This window comes from Sinohyriopsis cumingii, chromosome 5, assembly GCF_028554795.1.
Source record: "Sinohyriopsis cumingii isolate HCF-2022 chromosome 5, ASM2855479v2, whole genome shotgun sequence".
Lineage (NCBI taxonomy): Eukaryota > Metazoa > Mollusca > Bivalvia > Unionida > Unionidae > Sinohyriopsis > Sinohyriopsis cumingii.
In genome coordinates this window covers 30,758,059-30,780,296 of record NC_142965.1, presented here as the reverse complement: position 1 = coordinate 30,780,296, position 22,238 = coordinate 30,758,059, and the positions used below count along the sequence as shown (strand labels likewise).

The window sequence follows — 22,238 nt, the reverse complement described above, 5'->3', positions numbered from 1 at the left end:
TTATATTTGAAAAATACACAAAAAATGTTATTCTATTTGAAAAATACACAAAAAATTTGATTATGTGACGCTTTGACCGATATGCTTCATTTTCTTTCCTGCTCATCCGCAGCAAACTGCAATAATGTTCACAAGAATGAAACGGAATGCGACAAATGGGCTAAGAAAGGAGAGTGTCAGATCAACCCAAAATGGATGCTGAGCAATTGCAAGAAATCATGTCACGCATGCGCGCAAAAGGATACGAATGAAAAGGAAAAAGAGGAAGATATTGATGATAAAGGAAAAGAAGGTGTGTGTGATAAGTTTTTTTCAAGCATTATTGAACCACACACTTCAACATAACATTAGCCAGTTTGAATTTTCCTGATACGGAGATTTCTTAGAAATCCACATTTCAGTACTTATTATCACTTTGCAAGTGAACTTGAATGGTTGTGATCTGTTATCAAAATGGTTGTCACCACTACCGTAACCAGATTCTCTACCTTATTATGTAAGGATTATTGCATAAGGAATTATTTAGGTCAGTTCGGAATTATTTAGTTACGTTCTTTTCATCATGTCACAATTTATGGGAGGGACAGGTCTCAGATCGATCGATTGATTGATATATCGATCGAGAGAGAGAGAGAGAGACAGAGAGAGAGTTATCATTCAGTCCTCCTTCTGCGGAGGTGATGGTATTATTTCACATCGCTTGTATGCGTAGATGTACGGGGTTCGAACCGCAAGAGGAAGTCAGAATTTAGCAGCTCTGTGGTGTAGCACCTTTGCCTGTCAAATGTGGCTCACGCCACGATATTTTCATAGTTCCTGACCTTCCTATCACTAGTATATGTCTCCAACCTACGTAAGGTGTGGAGGATTTTGCTAATATAAGCTTATTTTCTTGAATTCTCATGTTTCCTTAGCGTAGGCTATATTATGAATAATTATGATTTTCCTAAATTGTGACGTACTGTAGTATTCAGGTACTACAAATTCTGATTTTCTTGAAAATAATAAAATTTCATTTATTACAGTAAATTTAGTCATAACAGATCTGTTGCAAAAAAGACAATGAGAATGGAAATACTGTAGTCATGATTTTTGCTGATTCCAATAAGACCATGGCAACGGAAATTCGTGTAGTCATGGTGTTTGCCGATTGCATTAAGACCATGGGAACGGAAATACTGGTAGTCATGGTGTTTGCTGATTGCAGTAAGACCATGGCAACGGAATTACTTGAAGTCATGGTCTTTGCTTATTGATTTAAGACCATGACAATGTAAATAATGTAGAAGTAATTTTTACAGAATGTTTTGCATCTTTCAAAACTGTCATATAGTTTCTGAAAATAAACCGTGATCTCAAACGTACGCAACAGTTATGAAAGTATAGAGAATATTGGGTGGCTGTGAGGAGTTATAAAAAATAATCGAGAAAACGAGGTCATAAGATATGTTTTGTAAAAAAAAAATGATTTATAAATTGGCTCCTTCCCGTAGATGAGTATAAAAGAGTTGTTTCAAATGTTTACTCATACAGATACTGGCGGAGTTTGCCTAGACAAACATAACACTGTAGAATGTGACCGTTGGGCTCAGACAGGGGAATGTACCAAGAACCCCAACTGGATGCTTCCCAACTGCAGAAAGTCCTGCAAGAAATGTGGAGGATCGGGTATGTTTAGAAGACACCCTCTTCTTAATAATCAGACACATTTATGTATGCCATCAGTCTGTAGCTAGTCTCGTGCAATTATATTTTTAACCCAATACGATGAATTTTGTGAGGTTTAATTGCAATATTTTCCTCATTGTGGGTACATTAGATGGTCATCCTGGCCATTTTTTCATATTTTTTTAAATACATATTAAGCCGTTCTATTTTGATAAAGATCGAAATGGCTCTTGCTTTCATTTAAGATACTTAAAACGATAAGAGGAAACTATTTTTGTTTACTGCATGCATATTGAAAATAGCCAGTCGCATATTACGGAGACTAACTTAGAGACGTATGACCTACCTTTCATTGACAGACTCAATGCACCATACTTTTAAGAGTTGTATGACAGTATATTAATCATTCTTTAAAGGTTGAATGGGTTGTCTGTGCAATTAATGCAATACCTACATAAGTGACACATCAAAATAATATGCATTAAAAAGGTAATGCTGAATATTTATTAAAAAAGAGATTTTGATCTCATTAGAAAGAGACTATCAAACATAACTAAGGTACCCTGGTTCTAGCATGTAGTCGCCCTTCACAGGTCAGTTATATTCTCCGGTCTCTAGGTTCTTCCAACTCGATTGTCATCAAACGCCTCCTAGAGTGCAGTTAGAAAAAAAAACTTGTACATCTGAGTAAGTATTAAAGTTTTGCCTTTAAATAACCCTTGTTTCTCTTGTCGCTGTTGTGCAGGTGTGTGCAAAAACGTATGGGATGACCAGCAGTGCGAGGGTTGGGCCAGGGATCGAGAGTGCATCAAGAACCCGCGCTGGATGAAACTTAACTGTATGAAAAGCTGCGGTGAATGCAAAGAAACCAAAGACGACAGCGGGCATGACGAAGGAACTGAGTTTGACAAAACCGGCAATACCAATACAGGAACCACCAACACGAGTGGAGGAGGTACCATTCATGTGCATATAGCCACAAGCTGATCTAAGATCAGAGACTGTTTCCTACTTTCCAATTTGGATATTTTATTCCCCACATATATTCTGATCAATGAGTAATCAATCAATCATTAACATTGATAAATAGTAATACTACGCATATTTACAACGTGAGTGTTATTACATTTTAAACTAAATTAGATGGAAATGTGTTTAGAAAAGGATATTAATAGAACACTGGATGGTCTAACTCTATTAACAAAAGACTTGCTTGGGCTGGAAAAATATTAGAACTTGAGTTAAAGAAGTAGTTTTATTCTATCTTTAATCAATGTCTTTTTTAAAAAAAATTAAGTTCCGATCTGCTTGAGCGCAATATTGACATTCGACATCAAATTGAACACAACGAGTATTACAGTTGTTTTGTAATAGTTTCGATATCATTATGTGTTTCTTGTCTTTACATCATTTTGTACATGAACATTTTTGTGCTCGACTCTAATCAAATGTTTTGCTCCTATTCGTCTTCTAAAGGTTCTTGTGTGAACAACCACAAGAGTGAAAAGGACTGCAACACTTGGGCCAAGTACGGGCACTGCGATATCAACCCCTGGATGAAGAAACATTGCGCCAAGTCGTGTGGAGAGTGTTCCGGCGAAGAGGACACGACTGACACCGAAACAACCAACACGGGATCCACCAATACCGGAAATAAAGACAAATCAAGTGAGTTCCTAACTGTAGTATGGCACTAAATGTCGACTCCTATGTAGGATTTTGAAAATGTCCCAGGTCATATTTCTGCAAAGATGGGATTCCAGTATAGCATAAATTGTAAAGAGTCATAGACCAGAATCTGAAATGTCCAGGAGTGAGAAATTTGCATTACCGACAGCTCGGAAAATAAAACCAAACCGAACCCATGTGATGCTTAATCTGAACTCGCAGAGTATTTAAATTTGTTCTGTCCTCATTAGCAAACACGACCGTACTTGTCTGGTACCGACCATGACAGGACAGCCCTGTCATCATCTTGAAATTGTCAAAGTTATAGTTAACAATAGCAACCAGAACAAAACTATGTGCTTTTATTTTATAGCCATAAACAGAGTACTTATTTATCCTTTTTTCAGCTGGATGTGCAGACTCGGACAATAATTGCATCGAGTGGGCCAAACATGGTTACTGTAAAAACCATTCCTATCTAGCTCTCAGCACCTGTCGGAAATCTTGTGGGACATGTGATCCTAACACCGGTACTTATTGTGATATATACTTTCAATATTATCTAGTCTTTTTTAATTCTCCAAGAACAATTTTGTCAAAGTTTAGAACATAAGTTTTGGATAAAATACCATCTAGCTTTTTTACTGAACGCATCCAATTGGTAATTTGTACTATTGCTTGTAAAATATCAGTTTAATTACGTTTTAAATAGCCATAGCCTACGTCTCGACGAAACGCACGTGAATTCGGCATCTACCACCACTTAACTCAACTGGTAATAATGTATATTAATGTCAGCGTTCTGTCTTGACATCAGTTGCTAACAGAAGACCGTAACTCTACATACTTTTAAATACAGGATGTCATTTTGCCCCTCTGTATTAAGCCATGTTGTCTATTTGAAAGTGTTTTAAATATAATTTTAAAAAACTATTTCGAAATACTTGCTCATTAACATAATATATGGAACACGTTCGTGCAACACGGGCAAGCATCCACACTCTGCTAATGAAATCACAGACGAGATTGGAAGGCCACGTCACCAATACATCAGAAGAGCGACTAACAAAGAAGATCTTCAATGGTGAACTGAATGGCAAGCTTAATGAAGTGATTTCAGAATGGTCAAAAGAAACGCTTCAAAGATTCCGTCAAGTCATCCTTGAAGCACTTCAACATTGACCATGGGTCTTTAAAAGATCTTGCTTGTTCATAATTAAACAAGTCTATGATATATGTTTTTAATTTAATTATTTTAAGAAAGAGTTATAGTGTATGCAGATAATTTATCTCTTTCTAAGGCATATGTTTAGTACTGTACCTTTGACTGCTTAATATTTTAACTTATATATCAGATTGTTGTATACTCCTTTTTTTCTCCATATACTTTACATTGTCAGAATCGTTCACTATTTTACCATTCTGAACAACCTGATATTGCACGTATGTGCACGGCGCGTGTGCCTAAAATAGTATAGTGTATTAGGAACTACTTTGTGAACAAACCATGCACACTGAAGTAGTAGATAATTTAGGCTTTAGTTTATTACATTTGTTTGCGGATGAATAAAGCAGCTGTTTTGTCTATTTGAAAGTATAGATGATAAAGTGAACAATTTGGTCGAGTTTACGGAGTCACAAATGAAACTTTCAAACAAGCAAATGAATGAAAATGATATTCGCAATGTCCAAAACAATATGAGAGACGCAGTTTTAAAAATAACATTCTGATCACACGGCTCCGGTGGCCTAGAGGTTAGAGAGTCCGCCTTGGATGCGGGAAGTCGTGGGTTTGAACCCCGGCCGAATCATACCAAAGACTTATAACAATGGTACTAACAGCTGCCTCGCTACGCACTCAGCATTAAGAGGTTAGTGTTAGGACTGGTCGGCCTTTTGTCAGAATAATGTGACTGGGTGGACATCATGCTACATATCTGCGGCATGATGCCCCAATCGTAGACATCACTATAAACTGCCACACTGCAGACATCGTAGTGATATGACTGAATTTTGTTTTAAAGCTACGATAAAAATACAAATTCTCTCTCTCTCTCTCTCTCTCTCTCTCTCTCTCTCTCTCTCTCTCTCACACACACACACACACACACACACAAACACACACACACACACACACACACACACACACACACACACACACACACACACCATTCTGATCAATTTAAGTCTTTTAAGAGAAATGTTCGTAACTGTTCTGTTAATGGAATGGTTCAGACTATGACCAGTGCTCTCTGGATTATATAAAAATAGCATAGAAAAGCATACTGAAGGCAAGGGCTGTCGCATAGCTATCAGAGACGTACCATTTTAAAAGTGAAATTACTAAATTCGTGGGGGAAATGCAACTGAAGGTTTTGGTAGAAAAGTAAGGGTTTCAGAGCCGATAAAAACCAAGACCATAAAGGATTCTTATTTCCGCTGGCTGAAAGAACAGTCACACACCAGCTGCTTTGCAATTTTCCGCGTTAACTTTGTTGATATAATGTTTCGGATTTAAGCTAGTAATAGCAATCATAACATAGACGTGGTCCCCGCAAAAAGCAAGCAACTGACCAGGCATAAACATGTCTTCATTAGCTGGTAATAAGAATGGCAAAAACTATAGTTACGTTTTTGTATCTTGAATGTCTTCAAATTGTACTTTCTTAGTAATGTAAATCCGAATTACATGTGCTATGTCAAGGATTCTAAAGCTTCATTACACATTTCGAAATTGTATTGACTTTATTTACAACTGCAATAACATTCTTCTTACTGCACTCAAAATGAAATTAACGTTCCATAGCGTCTTTTTGATAATTAAAATTGAAAGAGGTCATATTTTTCACACATTATGATTCCAAACATTGAATGACAGATTAGAAATACAGAAACAGCTGAGTCAAGACACATCCCTCCCTGCTCAAATCACAGACACGTGTACTTCGTGTAGAACTGACACAGCTAATAAATCCAGTCCATACTCAGCGGTACTGAGTAGAATCAACAACAACATAAAAAACAACCCAAAATCCATTCATTCCAGGCCAACTGGAAAAACTGTTGCCATGTGCATCCATTCACACTATGATTCTAAATTTCAATTTTAAGTAGACCAAAAAATTATTGTTTAAATTTATGTTGAGCGCTCGACTAAATTCAAAGGTCGCTGGGCAGTGCTATGTGCATATTAATATTATTGTGAATTATGAATCGACCTTTTCAGTTGATTGTGTATTTATTTTGGAATACATCATAAATTCAAGTGATTTGTCTCTTGTAGTGTATTTTTTATAATTAAGCCTTAGGTAGAAAAGGAAAATGGAAAATGAGTATATAAAAAAAAGGTTACAGCATTTGTATGGAAAAACATGAACTCGCTTTCTCCGACGATTACATCACTCCCACAGGTCGTGTTTTATTAATCCGAAGAAGAAAAAAACACGTTCATACTTTCACGTACAAATGCAGTAACCTATACAAATAAAAGGATACGCTGATAACGTAGGTGGCAACATACATTAGTACATAGTTCCACTACAGTTTTTCCAAATCTCGTTTAACTTGCGCAGTCTTTCTCAGCCTTAATCTTTGTCATTCTCAAGAAAGCGGAAAGAAAAATAAAACAAAATAAAAGCATTCCATTAACGAATCGATTGGAATAATTATAATACTAAACATTGAATCATGCTGCCATCTGTTATAGCGATAACGGATCATGAGAAAAGAATGTGTCTTGTGGCAACAATAACGTGACACATGTTTTGGAGCGCAGCAATTAAACAAAACCCCATTAACTCTGTAAAACAAAAACACACAAAAAACCCAAAACACATTCTACAGGTTCTATTGTTCCATGAACCCTGCCATGTCATGAAAAAGTTAAAAAACTGTTTAAAATATAGGTTTGTATACGCTGACTGTTAAAGCTTGCAATTTAGCTGTCACTATTAACCTCTTTAGACGTAATTTGTATATCAGTAGAAAGTTTAGTGGTTATTAAGGTAAAAAAAATGCACAAATTCCTAAAACTTTGGCAAATATTGACAGTAATTTTGCAAATATACGTAGTGATATTACAATTATTTGCAATACATTTGTGAATATGTGCGATTCATGTGTAAATATTTATAAATATACCCATACCTTTCCGAATATTCACAAACATTTCAGCGAATGTTCGCAGTATGTTTCTAAGACTCTGTGTGTGTGTGTGTGTGTGTGCGTGCGTGTGTACACCCGTGCGTACATTTATAGTTTGACTGAACCGATTTAACACGAATAATAGAGTACGAGTACAAAAGGTTGCTCAAACAGGATAAGACAAAACAACATCTTGGAAAAAGGCAGAAAGAACTGGAGTAAAAGACCAAACCAAAACAAGGCACTTAAAAAAAAAGACCTTTAGAGGAAGAAAAAAAAAACTATTGCGGAAAATGCTAAAGACTAGAAGACAACAACTGATTGGAGAACGAGTTATGAAGAAAAGGAGTATGATTCTAAACAAACCGAGGTCAGGATGAAAAGAAAACGTCATAAAAGAAAGTAAAAAGCTACAAGTTTGTTTGTGGCGATGATCATTGCATGATTCGTTTTCTTCTTAAAAAAATACCCTCGGCCTTATGTTTGAAGGTAGACTCAAATAACCGCATACCTTTCTTGTGTATATTGTTATATTTATTGTCTATTTTTTTTTTAAAGTTAAACGTCTTTAAGTTTCCCTTGAAAAGCAGTTATATATAATTCCGTTAAATTGTCCAATCAGAATTTCCGTCGGAAATAATTATGGTATACGCATAGGAGGATATAATCCCCAATGAGTCCTTCAGTGCATTCATATGAGTATAGTTTTTCATACATTTTCAGACATACGATATCCACTGACAAATAATAGTTTGCTTTCTTTTCTTGAAATGACAACACATTGTCCAGTTCGTGAGAGCATCTGAATCTGCTTCTTTATGATGAAATCTATCTGTAAGAATAATTTGTCACTGACTTGTTTTCAATATCTGATTTGCTTGGGTGAAAGGGTATTTACCTGCTGCAATCTATACATAAATATTTCAGAGTGCTCGGACAAACATTCCCTGTGTTCTGTCTGGCAGCGTGGTGAGCAGTGTCGGCGGAATCCCGGATACATGCTACGTTTCTGCAGCAAGTCTTGTGGCGCTTGTTGATCGTATTGCCAAGTGGTAAAACATTAAATATACCCACCATATCCATATCAAAATGTGTTTGTTTTCTTAATTTAGATCTATAATTGTAGATATAAACTTTTTTTATATATAAAAACACATGTAATTGAAGCCTACTTTTCTGGAGTACTCGCATGTGCTGAAGTTTGTAACTCTCGAAGAAATTCTAATGCTGTGAGAAAATATTAGGACTTGCATTGCATGGTACTTGTGGTATCTTCATTAATACTCCCTTTTCTTTTTATTGAACCATATTTTACCTTATTATAACATTTAACGCCAAAATAAGTGACAATGCATAAAGCGTGTGCAGTTTTTATATTTCAATAGTACTGTTTGATTAGGACTGATGTATACAATTTGTAATGTAATTTACGACATCCCTTTAGCTGAGAATTGCACAAAATGGAATAGATGAAATATGCAATCTGTTCATGAATTTTAAAAATTAAAGTAGGTTTATGACGATAACAAAAATTAATCAATCGTTATTGATGATATTTGAGCATCTTTGTGTAAATTCGCCATAGATTGTGTTTCGTTTCATATATTTTAGCGACATTTCAATATGTATAGATATCTTCATTTCGTGAAATAAACGGCTATAACCATGAAACTCTTTGTTACTCTACTTGTCCTAACTGTGTACATGCTGCTGTGTTTCGTATCTGATGTGCCTGCTTTCTCATGTTTTGTGTGAATTCTTTAATGTGTTTTGTCGGTGATGTTTCTGTTTTCTCGTTTTTTGAGTGAATTCTTCTGTGTTTTGTACGTGATGTGCCTGTTTTTTCGTATTGTGTGTGAATTCTTCTATGTGTTTTGTACGTGATAAGTCTTCTTTTTCATGAAAAACGTTTTTTCTATCAGAATGCTCCTAATATAAGTGATAAAAAAGCAAAAACAAGTTTCACGAAGCACTCAATCCAAAATATCAAGAATCACCGTAAAACAATTAGACATATGTGCATTCATTGAGTAGCTTGCTAAGTTTAGCAATTATTATTTTTAATGTTTTATAGATTACGTTATGCACTAGTCTACCATCAAGTTAAGACATATTAACATTTATAAACAAATGAATAGTGAGATAGATATTTATTGTCTCGCTAATAAAAAGATGTCTTAGAATATTATTAATACACCTTTTTTCGTTCATGCGCCAGAAGGCATGCTGGATATATATATATATATATATATATATATATATATATATATATATATATATATATATATATATATATATATATATATAACTATTTTTAATTGACCTTAGGTCAGAATCAAGGTTAATAGTCTAACTGACCAGTGACATTTATTTTGTAAACAAAATAATACATGAATGATATTTGTCTATGTTTATAAATGTAATATTCAGCTCGTTATTAATTGTAAAATGTTTACTTTAGTTTGAGTTAAACATACAGTCTTGATTCTGGCCTTAGAAAGCTCCAGAAAAGAAATATTCCATTAAGCTGACGGAATGTTTCCAGAGAAAGGTAATTACAACCTAGGTCAAGTGGACGGGTATATAAAGTTATTTAATCTTTTCTACCTTAACATCCGGAATGGAATCAGTCTTACATATAGTTGTGTTTGAGTGAATTTATTTATTTCAATTATTTACTGGAAATACAGAATGTTCATTAACACTTCTTAGACCTACTCATTAATTTTGAGTTATAGTGACTTTAGTCAAAGATTTTTAGCTTATATTATTCTGATACATCAAAAGAATATTAACACATCTCCACATTCCAGACCATTGGCGCATTAGCACATTCGAAACGAGAGGCAGTTCAGCACATTAAATATTGGAATTTATTTGGAACACCACTGGAATTAAATTGGAACTCTTTATATCTGGACTTGTGATAGAACTTTTAGGACTTTTTGGCATTTATTTCACATTACTGCAAGTTCTTGTTAAATTGTCACTTTGTATTCTAGGGAAATATATTATTTGTTGAATTTTACAAACGTGTTGGCTTTCGCTTTATTCTGTTACTTAATTTAAGAGCATAAAGTCTTAACAGAAAATTTGGGGTTCTCGACTGGGATACGATTTTCCCTAAAATATATCAGAGACCTTAATTTATTTTTGAAATATCCATTCACTTTATTTTGCAATTTTCTAAGTCCCCGTTATTACAGAATATAACGAAACCAATAAACTTTCACAATGTCATCTAAAGCTGAGAACTTTAATTTTAATCCTGTCCAGGAAGGGTTGGAGTCCTTGAAAAAAGGATGAATTGCTCCAAGTGCCAGACAGTATGAGCTTTCTGAAGCTAAGAGTTCTTTAACGAAGCAAGAAATATAACAAAATTGTACAATATTTTGTGGAACAGAATTTTTTGGATAAAAGTGCTTTAGGTTTGAAAGTAATAGAATTGAAACCAAAACACCATTAAATTAAAATGGAGTTGCAGTTGCAGAAGTAGGGGAGACAGAGAAGATAGGCGATGCAAATGAAAATTATTAAAGAAGAGATGGAAATTCAAAGAGAAAGAGAAAAAGAAAAAAAGGGAAATGAAAAATTTAGATTAAAAGAATTAGAACGGGTAAGTGCAAAGCACTATTCCACTTTGTACACAAGTTCAGGTTTTCATGTTACCGGAAATATTATATTAGTACCCCTCCCCTATATTACACAAAATTTAACATCGAAGCCGTAAATGAATATGTATTTTGCTTAAGTCTATATTTCTTTGAAACATGTGTGAGTATATAAAAACTTAATATGGTTCAGAATTGTCAGAGATAAGAGGATATATTTGATTTCTGTTTCTCCTTGTTGCCGGTGTGTTTATAGCCTGTTGTTTAATAATCTTATTAATTTATATTTCTTCTTGTTGTATATGTTATTAAATATTTGCATAAATATTTTTAACGACTACAAAAACCGAACGAAAACAAAAATGACGAAAATACATATTAATTCTATATGTATTGTAATTGTAACATAAAGTGCGTAGAATAATTCTATATTTATCAACAAGAAGAACACATCATATAATGATAATACGAATCAAAAGAAAACAGAGAGACATTGAAGATAGAGGAAACAAATAAGACGAAAAAGTGAAAACAATGGGGCATAGTTCCTTTTGCTTTTACTTCTGAATCGTAGGAAAATGATATTTATCACTCGGTTGTGATTGAAAACACTATTTGCTGAACACTTGTAAAATAATCATTTTGATTGGTGAAGCTTTAATATTAGTGATGCAGTGATTCCTTTAGGCACATTGCCATTTCAGTCCCTTTACGAATTATATGGCTGAGGTCGAGTAACTATGTTTTCACTATATGTCGCAAAGTGCCACTAGTGCCGAATCGCAGTTTTTATCAAAATCGCTCACCTACTCGGTATTCCTATTGTTGTATTACTTTCTGTTCTTCACAAGTTTTTTTTTAAATATGTAAAAAAACGTAATTTTAGTATTGAATTTGTTTTACTAATTCTAAGCGCTGCTCATATTTTAATTACAGGTATATATATTTATCGTGCTGTGATGAAATTTTAACTTTATATTAGAACTAGCATACATACGTACAAACGAACATACCGTCAGAGACACAAAAACAGAAACATGTGCATGATTAAACCAAATAAAAATTGATATTATTAAACTTAGATTCTTTTTTAGACATCAGCGTGATTCGAGGTCGTTCACAAAGATCTCTTACACGAAAAGGACCAGAATGAAATTGTGAGAAACATATAAATCCAGCCTAGATTCATCCTAGGGTTTTAATTCCAAAATAATGTCAGCAGACTTTGCCACCTTCTGGTACCGAGAGTTCCGATATTAAACATGTATTTGAAAGGGTTCTTGTCAAGATAAGCATTAATATCGACAAGACGAAGACGTACTTTGTTTTCATGATTCACAGACATACGCAGTACCACCACTATCCCTAGCATAGCTACCACGGGAACATTATCATTACAATACCATTATATGGTGAATTTTTCTGAGTTTCAGTAAATACCAAAAACTGGCTCTAATTCAACATAGGTATGTATCGACTGTTAGCGATTTTTTTCTGTCACAATTCCCCAATTAGTCTGATTTTGTTATTTCTTTTCAACATAAGGACAGTTTTAACTTTTGCTAAATGATGCATTTCTGCATGATTATTTGTCAGCAAATTTCGACCTTCACATGATGTATACAACCTCGAAATTAGGTTATAATAGCAACTTTGAAACACGCTAGAAATTACTTCGAAAAGTGCAGACACATGACTCAACGATCGTCAGTTGCCTTATATTCTGTTTTAGTGAAGTAAATAATCAACATATATTTTTAAGTCGAATTTGGCGATTAAAGCGTACTTAATTCAAAATAGAAATTATTACTTTAAATCAAAGTTGTCTTACCAGAATTCAAAATACACTGACTGTGCAATGAGTTTAGTAACATATTGTGAAATAAATAATACCCACCGCACATGAACCAGAAAGAAGACATAGACGCGTGAAAGAAAATGATAACTTGCAGACGTTCAAAAAGATGAAAACGTGCAGAAGCAGGGAAAAAAGATGATAACGTGCAGACGTAGGGAAAGTAAGCAAACACATGCAGATGCAGAGATACAAGACAACGACGCAGTGCAAGAATATGAAGAAAAAATAGCCTTCTAAGGGCAACAAAAACAATGAAAAAAGATCTTGCAAAAAATCAGAGGCCTGCAAAACTCATACACAAACACACACAGACACAACCCCCTTACATGCCACCCCCATTAATGGTGTAATAGCATAGTGTTATTTTGTTCAGGGTTTTTAGGTGGGAAGTGTTGTAATTTATTTTGATGGTTGGTAGGATTCTTTGGTCGGAAAATTTTGAGTAGGGTATAGAGTGGTGTTTCTATAATATCTATTTTTTCAGTGTGGTCGTTTAGTTTTTTAGTGACCACGAACATATTTTCACTGCCATTAATGCGTGTGTCCCGTCCTCGCCGAAAACGGGCAATGCTAACACTTCCTGTTAGACAATTTAGTACCTGTGATAGTGCTACCGTCTCCATAACGACTGATAAACAAACCGGCCATAATGGGCACTCCTGGGGAAATCCTAACTTAATTAAAAACGACTGTATATAAAATTAGTATTATCTAAAATAAGAATTGAGTGCATAGATACACTTGTCATACCAAAAAGGACCAAATTAATTGTGACCGCACTACAATACACCAAGAACGAAATCAGTCATGCCCTTACCTTGTATTGAGTTTGATTTCTTATAACCATTCACGTGTTTTTATCGATCGATTACACAACCACTCGAACCTCCAGATATAGTGGTATTATTTGCTGTATATATATAAACAATAAATCAGTTTGACTTGAGCTAAGAACGAGGAGGTAATTCAAAGTCCAAACTGAATGACACCGCACCTCGCCAAGACATTAGTGTTTGAATCTGCGAAATGGAAACAATTTAACAGCCGCAATTTGTGTCACATCGCAACAAAAGAAATCCTTACCACAATGTAATTTGGAACCTTATCCATGTAGTTTTAAAAGTTTGACAGAAGTGGTGTCGATACAAGTATTTTGAAGTACAACGTTCAACAACAATGACCGATACACTTTGTATTGGAGATATTGTTTGTCTGTATTCTGCCGAGTCCTACGGATACGTGTTTGCATCCGAATCCAGGTAGGTTGACATCATCATGATGATGACGACTGCTACAAGTATATATATATATATATATATATATATATATATATATATATATATATATATATATATATATATATATATATATATATATATATATATATATATATATATATATATATACATACGTACACACACACACACATACGAATATACTATCAGAGGTATGGTGCGCTCGTGAAAGGGAATTCCCTGAGAGGATCTCTTTCTTCAACAATGTACCAAAAATAAAATCTTGTATGGCGTTTAGTAAACACCTAAGTTTTCATCAAACCTTAAAAATGTTAATAGATAAAATTATTATAATTAGTTTTTACTCGCTTTAGCATTGGTATATTACGAGAGTGATTTGTCGTATTTTGTGCTGTATCTTTTACATATTGGATTACGTGCACATATATCAAGTAGATTTATCTTTGTATCATTGGTTTTGAACCAGCAAATTGCATTTGACTGACTTCAAAGGAGCACTGTCACTGGATCAATTGGTTTTGTCCAGCAATCATCATCTCAAAGTGCCACTAAACTTCTGGTCAGTAAACATTAGGTCTAGGTGCCATATAACTTCTGGGCCAATAAACATCAACTCGTTGTACCTCTAAATTCGGGGCCATCAAACATCTTATTCAGTGTGCCTCTAAAGAGTCTAAACTATGGACAACGTATATTGGCTCGAGCTGCAGATAATGTCCTGGAGATTTTACTCATGGAACGTTGAAAAGCATGTAAATGATTTGTGCAGTTTTTAATCATTGAGAATGGAAAAGGTTGCAAATGATTTGTGCAGTTTTTAATCATGGAAAATGGGAAAGTGTAAAAAGTTTGTAGTTTTTAATAATAAAAAATGGAAAGGCATGTAAATTATTTGTACAGTTTTTAATCATGTAAAATGGAAAGGCGTGTAAATTATTTGTACAGTTTTTAATAATGTAAAGGCATGTAAATGGCTTGTACAGATTTAAAAGTTGAAGGATTAGTATATAAGTGCCCAATGTTTACCGATTATGAAATCTAGAGGAAAAGGTGATCACGTAACATACAATTATAAAAGAAAAGAGATCTCTTTGCAAATGCTTATTAACTTTAAGCAGTCAGTTTCTGTCTTTATACTTCCTAAATTGCAGGACAAAAAAAAAAAAAGAAAAAAAAGAGATTCTGCTTCCGCTAGATTTAGTTGGGGGAGGGTAACGACTTTGTTTCTGGCGAAATTTCAAGAGGTAAAGATTCCTAGCGTTAGTCGGAGCAAATCTAGATTAATCAAGGGGCAATTGCATGTGGCCAAGCGGTTGTTTAAAACTAAATTGGCAATAATATATTATTTATATCAATACCATTACTCTATAATGTACAGCAATTTCTGAGTCAAAGTTAAGTTTTGTTGAATTGTTAAATATTCCTACAAAAGTCTGACCATACAGGAGCATGGAAACATACGCACTCGCAAAAATCTACGGCTGTTTAGGAGTGTGCATCCTTTAATTGCTGATAAAATGGGAATTATCCGGATAAATTTACAAGATATAGTTTCACAATGAATAAAGTAGTCGTACAATGGCCGGAAACCTGTTGAATTAAGCTCTTGTAGCGCTCAAGAGAAATGTCGTGGAGGAAATTCGCTTAGATAACTACTTTTAATATTAGCAAAACAGTTTATGTAAAGCGGATTAAAAAATAAAATTGTATCATTATATTGGAGGTATACATGTATACTAAGTTTATAATTAATTTTTCATACAAGTTGGATGAAAAAAATAACTAAGTTACTGTAACACTGACATTATAAGTGAACTATGTTGGAAGCTGTTTATTTTTCTTCTAAGAACACCTTGGCATGATACGTGTCATTGCGTGATGTCTACTGTCTGCCAGGGACAAAACTGGTTCGTGGCCTGTTGGAATTTCGAATAAACTCAAGGCCGGGGTTTCCGCCCCTGCCCCCCGCAAAAGAAATGCACACACGAACGCACTGTCAGTTGTTACTTGAAATTTTACTTCAAGCTAGTAGTAGAGAGATGGAATTGGTGAATTGGTCAGTTGTTTATTTAATACTAATCAGGTTATACATAGTTTTAGAGTCAATTTAAGTATTTTGTCTCATGAGGCCAAGTTTCATTATCCTCCAACGTGTTGAAAGTATAAAAAAATAAAACAACGTTACAAGAACAATAAGAAAGAGAAGCTGGATATCCTATTTTTATTGAATGTGCAGAAATTAATCAGGTTACATCATATATCTTTATCATCTAAAAGGTCAGAAAGTTCAAATTCGAGTCACACTCGGGAACGGAACTAATGATCGGACGTAGTACACATGTCGTTATAAATGTCACCAAAAAGTGTTATATTTAGTGTGAAAAACTGGGGTACGTGTGGATGCTTTTGCAAGCCTGGAGCCAAACCATTAATTTTTTTTCAAGCATTAAAAGCCATATAGAATATTATTTATACTGCGTAATAGTTAATACAGTGAAATTATTCACTATCCCGTGTCCTTCTTTTAGTGACTGTACCATTGTAATTTAATAGCGAATGTAATGGGTATGTTGAATATAATGTTTAATCGTAATTTTACAAAAATGCAAAATGTATGTAATTTTCAATAACACTCGCAGCAAGGAAAAATGGGTAAGCTCTTGTCGGCAGAAAATCACGAATCGGGGCACATTTTTATGGTAGCAGTAGTTGCTAACAGATAGCATTACGACAACAAAAAAAAAAACGAAACAAACATTCGATAACACATTCTAATATATTACACCAGAGACGTACTCAATACACATGGGAAACGAAACGTTTGCTTTAAGGAATTACCCATGAAGCTTCTTACTAAGTCTTCAAGACTGTAAGGGGCTTATTAAAAGTAGGGTCAACGCTTTTCTGGTGCTTTTTAAAGTAGGGCTCTAATTTTACCGATCAGGTTTTTCATGAGGCTTATTTAAAGGAGGGTCCTTAGATTACCCATCAAGATAGCATTTATTTAAAATAGGATCCTAAGATTACACATCATGCTTTTATTGTGCTTTTTTAAAGTAGGGTCCTATGATTACCCATCATGCTTTTATGAGGCTTATTTAAAGTAGGGTCCAATGATTACCCAGCATGCTTTTATGAGGCTTATTTACAAAAGGGTCATAAGGTTACTCATCAAAATAGTATGGAGCTTATTTATAGTAGGTCCTAGGACTACCCATCATACCTTTATGAGGCTTATTTAAAGTAGGGGTTAAAGTAGGGTCCTAGGATTACCCATCTGGCTTTTGTGAGGCTTATATACAGTAGGGTCCTAGGATTACTCATCAAGATAGTACGGGGCTTGTTTAAAGTAGGGTCCTAGGATTACCCATCATGCTTTTATGGGGGCTTGTTAATGTAGGTCCTAGGATTACCCATCATGCCTTTATGAGGCTTTTTAAAGTAGGGTCCTAGGAAAACCCATCAGGCCTTCAAATACTAACAAACTGTACAAAGATACGAATTCAACGGCATTCAGCAAAAGAGTTTTAAACAGGATACCAAACACAACCAGGTGGAAAGATCAATATGGTGGAGGGTAATGGACTGAAATGGGGGTCACAAAATTTATTGGGTAAGAATAGGTGTCAAGAATTAATTATTTACTTAAAGGAGTTTGGCAGTATTATTATTACTTTTTTTTATAGAAAAAAGGACTTTTCGATAACCTGATACAAAATATCTATCCTTATATATTAGTGCTGGGTACCACGACATTTTTTTTTACCGTGGTATACTGCGGTATATCTGAACGTACCACGATACGTATCAGGGCATACCGCAATTATGTTAAAGCACAAAAATTCAGTCTTCTGGGAAAGGAGCCTGACACATTTATTTTATTTCTGTCTGTCAATAACTGGAAAAATATCTTGCTCTGATTTATAGCAAAATATCACCATATTATAGCCATGATATCATCTGGAAAAATAATAAGTATCCGGAGAAACAAGAGAAGAAAGTATTTTAGCTCAAAAGAAAAACAGAGTCCACGCCCTCGTTTCCAAAAGTAAATGACCAGAGCTTATATTAGATGAATTTGCTATGTGTATGTTAAAATCTGTACCTAACGTGGGATGATTCAGCTCAGGATATAGCTGATAGTGTGAAAGGCATTTATGAGACTATTGATAAAAATAGGAAGTGTTGATATTGAAGCTTACAGTTTTCTTGTTACACTATTCATATAATAGGTAGGGAAACATTGAGTGGGATGCCAACACCAGGGCAAGATATTTATCAGAGAGGTCTAATAAATATAAAACACATTTATTCAACAAACGTGTGTATATATATATATATATATATATATATATATATATATATATATATATATATATATATATATATGTGTGTGTGTGTGTGTGTGTGTGTGTGTGTGTGTGATTAAAGGATCATAAATATAGCTATATTTGTAGCATTCTCCATTAATTTGTGTCAGATACAACTGTTTTGTAAAACAAAAGATACTATTTTGTCATGAGAAATGAAAACGCTGTTAATATCATCAATGTCGTTACAAGATTACCTCTAATATATATATATATATATATATATATATATATATATATATATATATATATATATATATATATATATATATATATATATAGAGAGAGAGAGAGAGAGAGAGAGAGAGAGAGAGAGAGAGAGATTATATCCACCAAACTAATTGCTTCACCATGTATAAATAAAGCCGTTTATATTATTATTATTATTATTATTATTATTATAGTTTTGCACCTGTTTATATTCATTTAATTTTGAACCAAAATAAGCCCTCAATATTTTACTGACTTGAAGACGACCGTGGCCATTACATCTAAAAATTAAATTTGTTTATTTTTATGGGGTTTTGGCGCCCCAAGACTTCTAACGCACGGGGATTTGGCGCCACAAGATATCTGGTGACCGTCCGCCCCCTCCTCCGTACGCTATTGTATATAACAGTGTTGACTAGATGACAACCTATTTGACCCGCTACTTTTTTTTGAATTTTTTTTTGTGGGAAAAGGCGTAAACCTCGTTTTGAGAGCCGCAACCGATTGTATTGACCTTCACCAGATCCTCGTACGGCTACCAAGCCACGTGAGAGGTCTGCTTGGATGAGGCTTTGTACTAGACTCTCTTTCGGAGAAGATAATATGGAGCCATGTAAGAATGTGTGATTGAACGAGATTAAAATATTACAATTTATAAGCCGCAGTTGCATATACATGTATTTTGATTATCAAAAGACGTTGTGTTCAGTCATACATCACCACAGCCCTAAGGGGCCATCCATAAATGACGTTACGCGATTTTGTACGATTTTTGACCCCCCCCCCCTCATCGTCACACATTTTTAAAACAAATTCCTTCCCCTGGTCACACATCGTCACAAATGTGTGACCCCCTCCCCCCCAGGTGCTTGACGTCATTTATGGACGGTTCCTAACTAGGACTTGTATTGAGATCCATTTTCTAAATGAAACAAAAAAAAAAAAAAAAAAATACGTTTATCACGTAGGAGCCAATACTGAGCTTAGTATAAAATATTATCGGTTTAAAATTTAACTATTGAACTAGCGAAAGTCTTTTCATTCATTACTGCTCAGTAAATTGCTCCTTAATGGTCATTACAAAACTTCCAGACGATAATTTATGAGCACTGTGGACTTGAACAATGGTAGACTACTTCCATTCTGCTCCATCTGTTCCATTGATTACTTCTGCTCCATACCAGGCCCAGCCCTAGGGCAGTGTGAACGAGGCAATTGCCTTGGGCCCCACACTTTCAGGGGCCCCGTGCTGCTGGCTATACATTTTTTTTTACTGTGGTTAGGGGCCCCGCTCGTCACTTGCTGCCTTGGGACCCATATATCCTATGGCCGGTCCTGCTCCTTACTTTACTGTATCATCTGGTGTGTGTTACCTCACTGACAGCTCAAACAAAGTGCTACCTTTTGCTTCTGTTTGTCTTATTATGAACTTATAAAGCAAGCAAATTTCACTTATGGTTATGTCTTGACATTGAAACAAGTTCAGTGAATCTCAATAAATGAAATCAGATTCAAGATCAACGGTCATGATATGAATGTTATTGCATGCTGTCAGAACACATGAATGCAAACACAAGAAAATAGTTATATTACCAATTTGGTAAGTTAGAGTTTGTCAAGAATTTTGGAGTTCATTGTGCAGCTGTTAAAATGAATCAATGGTCTCATCTTAAATTCCTGGGATTCCTTTACGGCCAGTTAAGTATTGTCTATTTAACATTTTTCAGCATATGATAAGCTAGCTATACATGTCAGCCAGTATATGTACGTGTGTATGTGTTCGATTTGGATTTTTAATGTAGCTTTAACAAATTTTTAGTCCTATTGCTATGATGTCTACAGTGCAAGTGTTTAGTCCTATTGCTATGATGTCTACAGTGTGGTAGCATAGTCATGCTGCAAACATGTAGATTGTTGTCCCCCACAGTCACATTATCCTAACACCACCCGTACCACTAAGCGACAGGTGAGGCAGCTGTTGGCACCATTTTTATAAGTCTTTGATATGACTAAATTGGGGTTCAAACCCGTGACCTCCCACATCCTAGGTAGACGCTCTAACCTGACTTAGGCCACTGGAGCAGTCACAGCCAATATATTCGGTGGTGGAAGCACCTGAGGAAAACCCCAGGAAGGACTACTTACCCATGGAAAGCTACTGGCAAGCTTTCTCACATAACCACATTGGCTGTGCTGAGACTTGAACCCACACAGACAGAGGTGAGATATGTCAGTGATCTGTAAAAGCAAGTGCATTAGACCACTCTGCCACCTGGGGCCCCAGGACAGCTGAGCATCTGTCATTTTGAGGGATAGATCTGTGCTGTGGGCCCCAAGCCAACTGAGCATCAGTCAGTTTCAGGGATAGATCTGTAATGTGGGCCCTGGGCCAGTTGAGCATCTGTCAGTTTGAGGGATACATGTGTACTGTTGGCCCCAGGCCAGTTGAGCATCAGTCAGTTTGAAGGATAGATCTGTACTGTGGGCCCCAGAACAGTTGAGCATCTGTCATTTTGAGGGATAGATCTGTGCTGTGGGCCCCAAGCCAATTGAACATCAGTCAGTTTCAGGAATAGATCTGTAATGTGGGCCCCAGAACAGTTGAGCATCTGTCAGTTTGAGGGATACATGTGTACTGTGGGCCCCAGGCCAGTTGAGCATCAGTCAATTTGAAGGATAGATCTGTACTGTGGGCCTCAGAACAGTTGAGCATCAGTCAGTTTAAGGGATCAATCTGTACTGTGGGCTCCAAGCCAGTTGAGCATCAGTCAGTTTGAAGGAGAGCTCTGTACTGTGGGCCCCAGAACAGTTGACCATCAGTTTGAGGGATATATCTGTACTGTGGCCTCCAGAACAGTTGAGCATCAGTCAGTTTGAGAGATAGATTTGTACTGTGAACCCCAAGCCAGCTGAGCATCAGTCAGTTCAAGGGATTGATCCGTTGGCTCCAGAACAGTTGAGCATCAGTCAGTTTGAGGGATAGATCTGTACTGTGGGCCCCAGGCCAGCTGAGAGCCAGTTTGAGGGATAGATCTGTACTGTGGGCCCCAGAGCAGTTGAGCGTAAGTCATTTTGAGGGATAGATCTGTACTGTGGGCCCCAGGCCAGTTTAGCATCAGTCAGTTTGAGGGATAGATCTGTACTGTGGGCCCCAGGCCAGTTGAATGTCAGTTTGAGGGATACATGTGTACTGTGGGCCCCAGGCCAGTTGAGCATCAGTCAGTTTGAGGGATAGATCTGTACTGTTTTTAGTCAGAAGATACATATCTAAGAATAAGTCCATAGTAAAAATAAATAAGTATGTGAAAGGGAACTAAAACTAATAATTTCTGAGCATTTTCCAGAAATGTTCTGGTGAATGGGCTTGAAATTATGTTTGATGTGAATAATTTACATTCTTTGATCAACAATGACAGTTCAGTTCTACATTTTTAATTCTACCAAGTAACTGTTA

General features: G+C 35.4%; 2 protein-coding genes across 2 annotated transcripts in view; both read left to right on the top strand.

Moving 5' to 3' along the window:
* LOC149798874 (uncharacterized) overlaps positions 1-9,150 on the top strand; it is a 67,852-nt gene extending 58,702 nt beyond the window's left edge. Inside the window, exons 13-18 of the mRNA XM_089957789.1 lie at positions 113-292; positions 1,534-1,668; positions 2,414-2,623; positions 3,145-3,336; positions 3,744-3,866; positions 8,407-9,150. Of these exons, the coding sequence (XP_089813915.1) occupies positions 113-292; positions 1,534-1,668; positions 2,414-2,623; positions 3,145-3,336; positions 3,744-3,866; positions 8,407-8,516 (950 nt within the window). The 3' untranslated portion in view covers positions 8,517-9,150. The remainder of the gene's footprint in view (positions 1-112; positions 293-1,533; positions 1,669-2,413; positions 2,624-3,144; positions 3,337-3,743; positions 3,867-8,406) is intronic.
* Positions 9,151-13,936: 4,786 nt separating this feature from the next.
* LOC149798873 (inositol 1,4,5-trisphosphate-gated calcium channel ITPR2-like) overlaps positions 13,937-22,238 on the top strand; it is a 367,714-nt gene continuing 359,412 nt past the window's right edge. Inside the window, exon 1 of the mRNA XM_089957788.1 lies at positions 13,937-14,207. Coding sequence (XP_089813914.1) covers positions 14,125-14,207 — 83 coding nt within the window. The 5' untranslated portion in view covers positions 13,937-14,124. The remainder of the gene's footprint in view (positions 14,208-22,238) is intronic.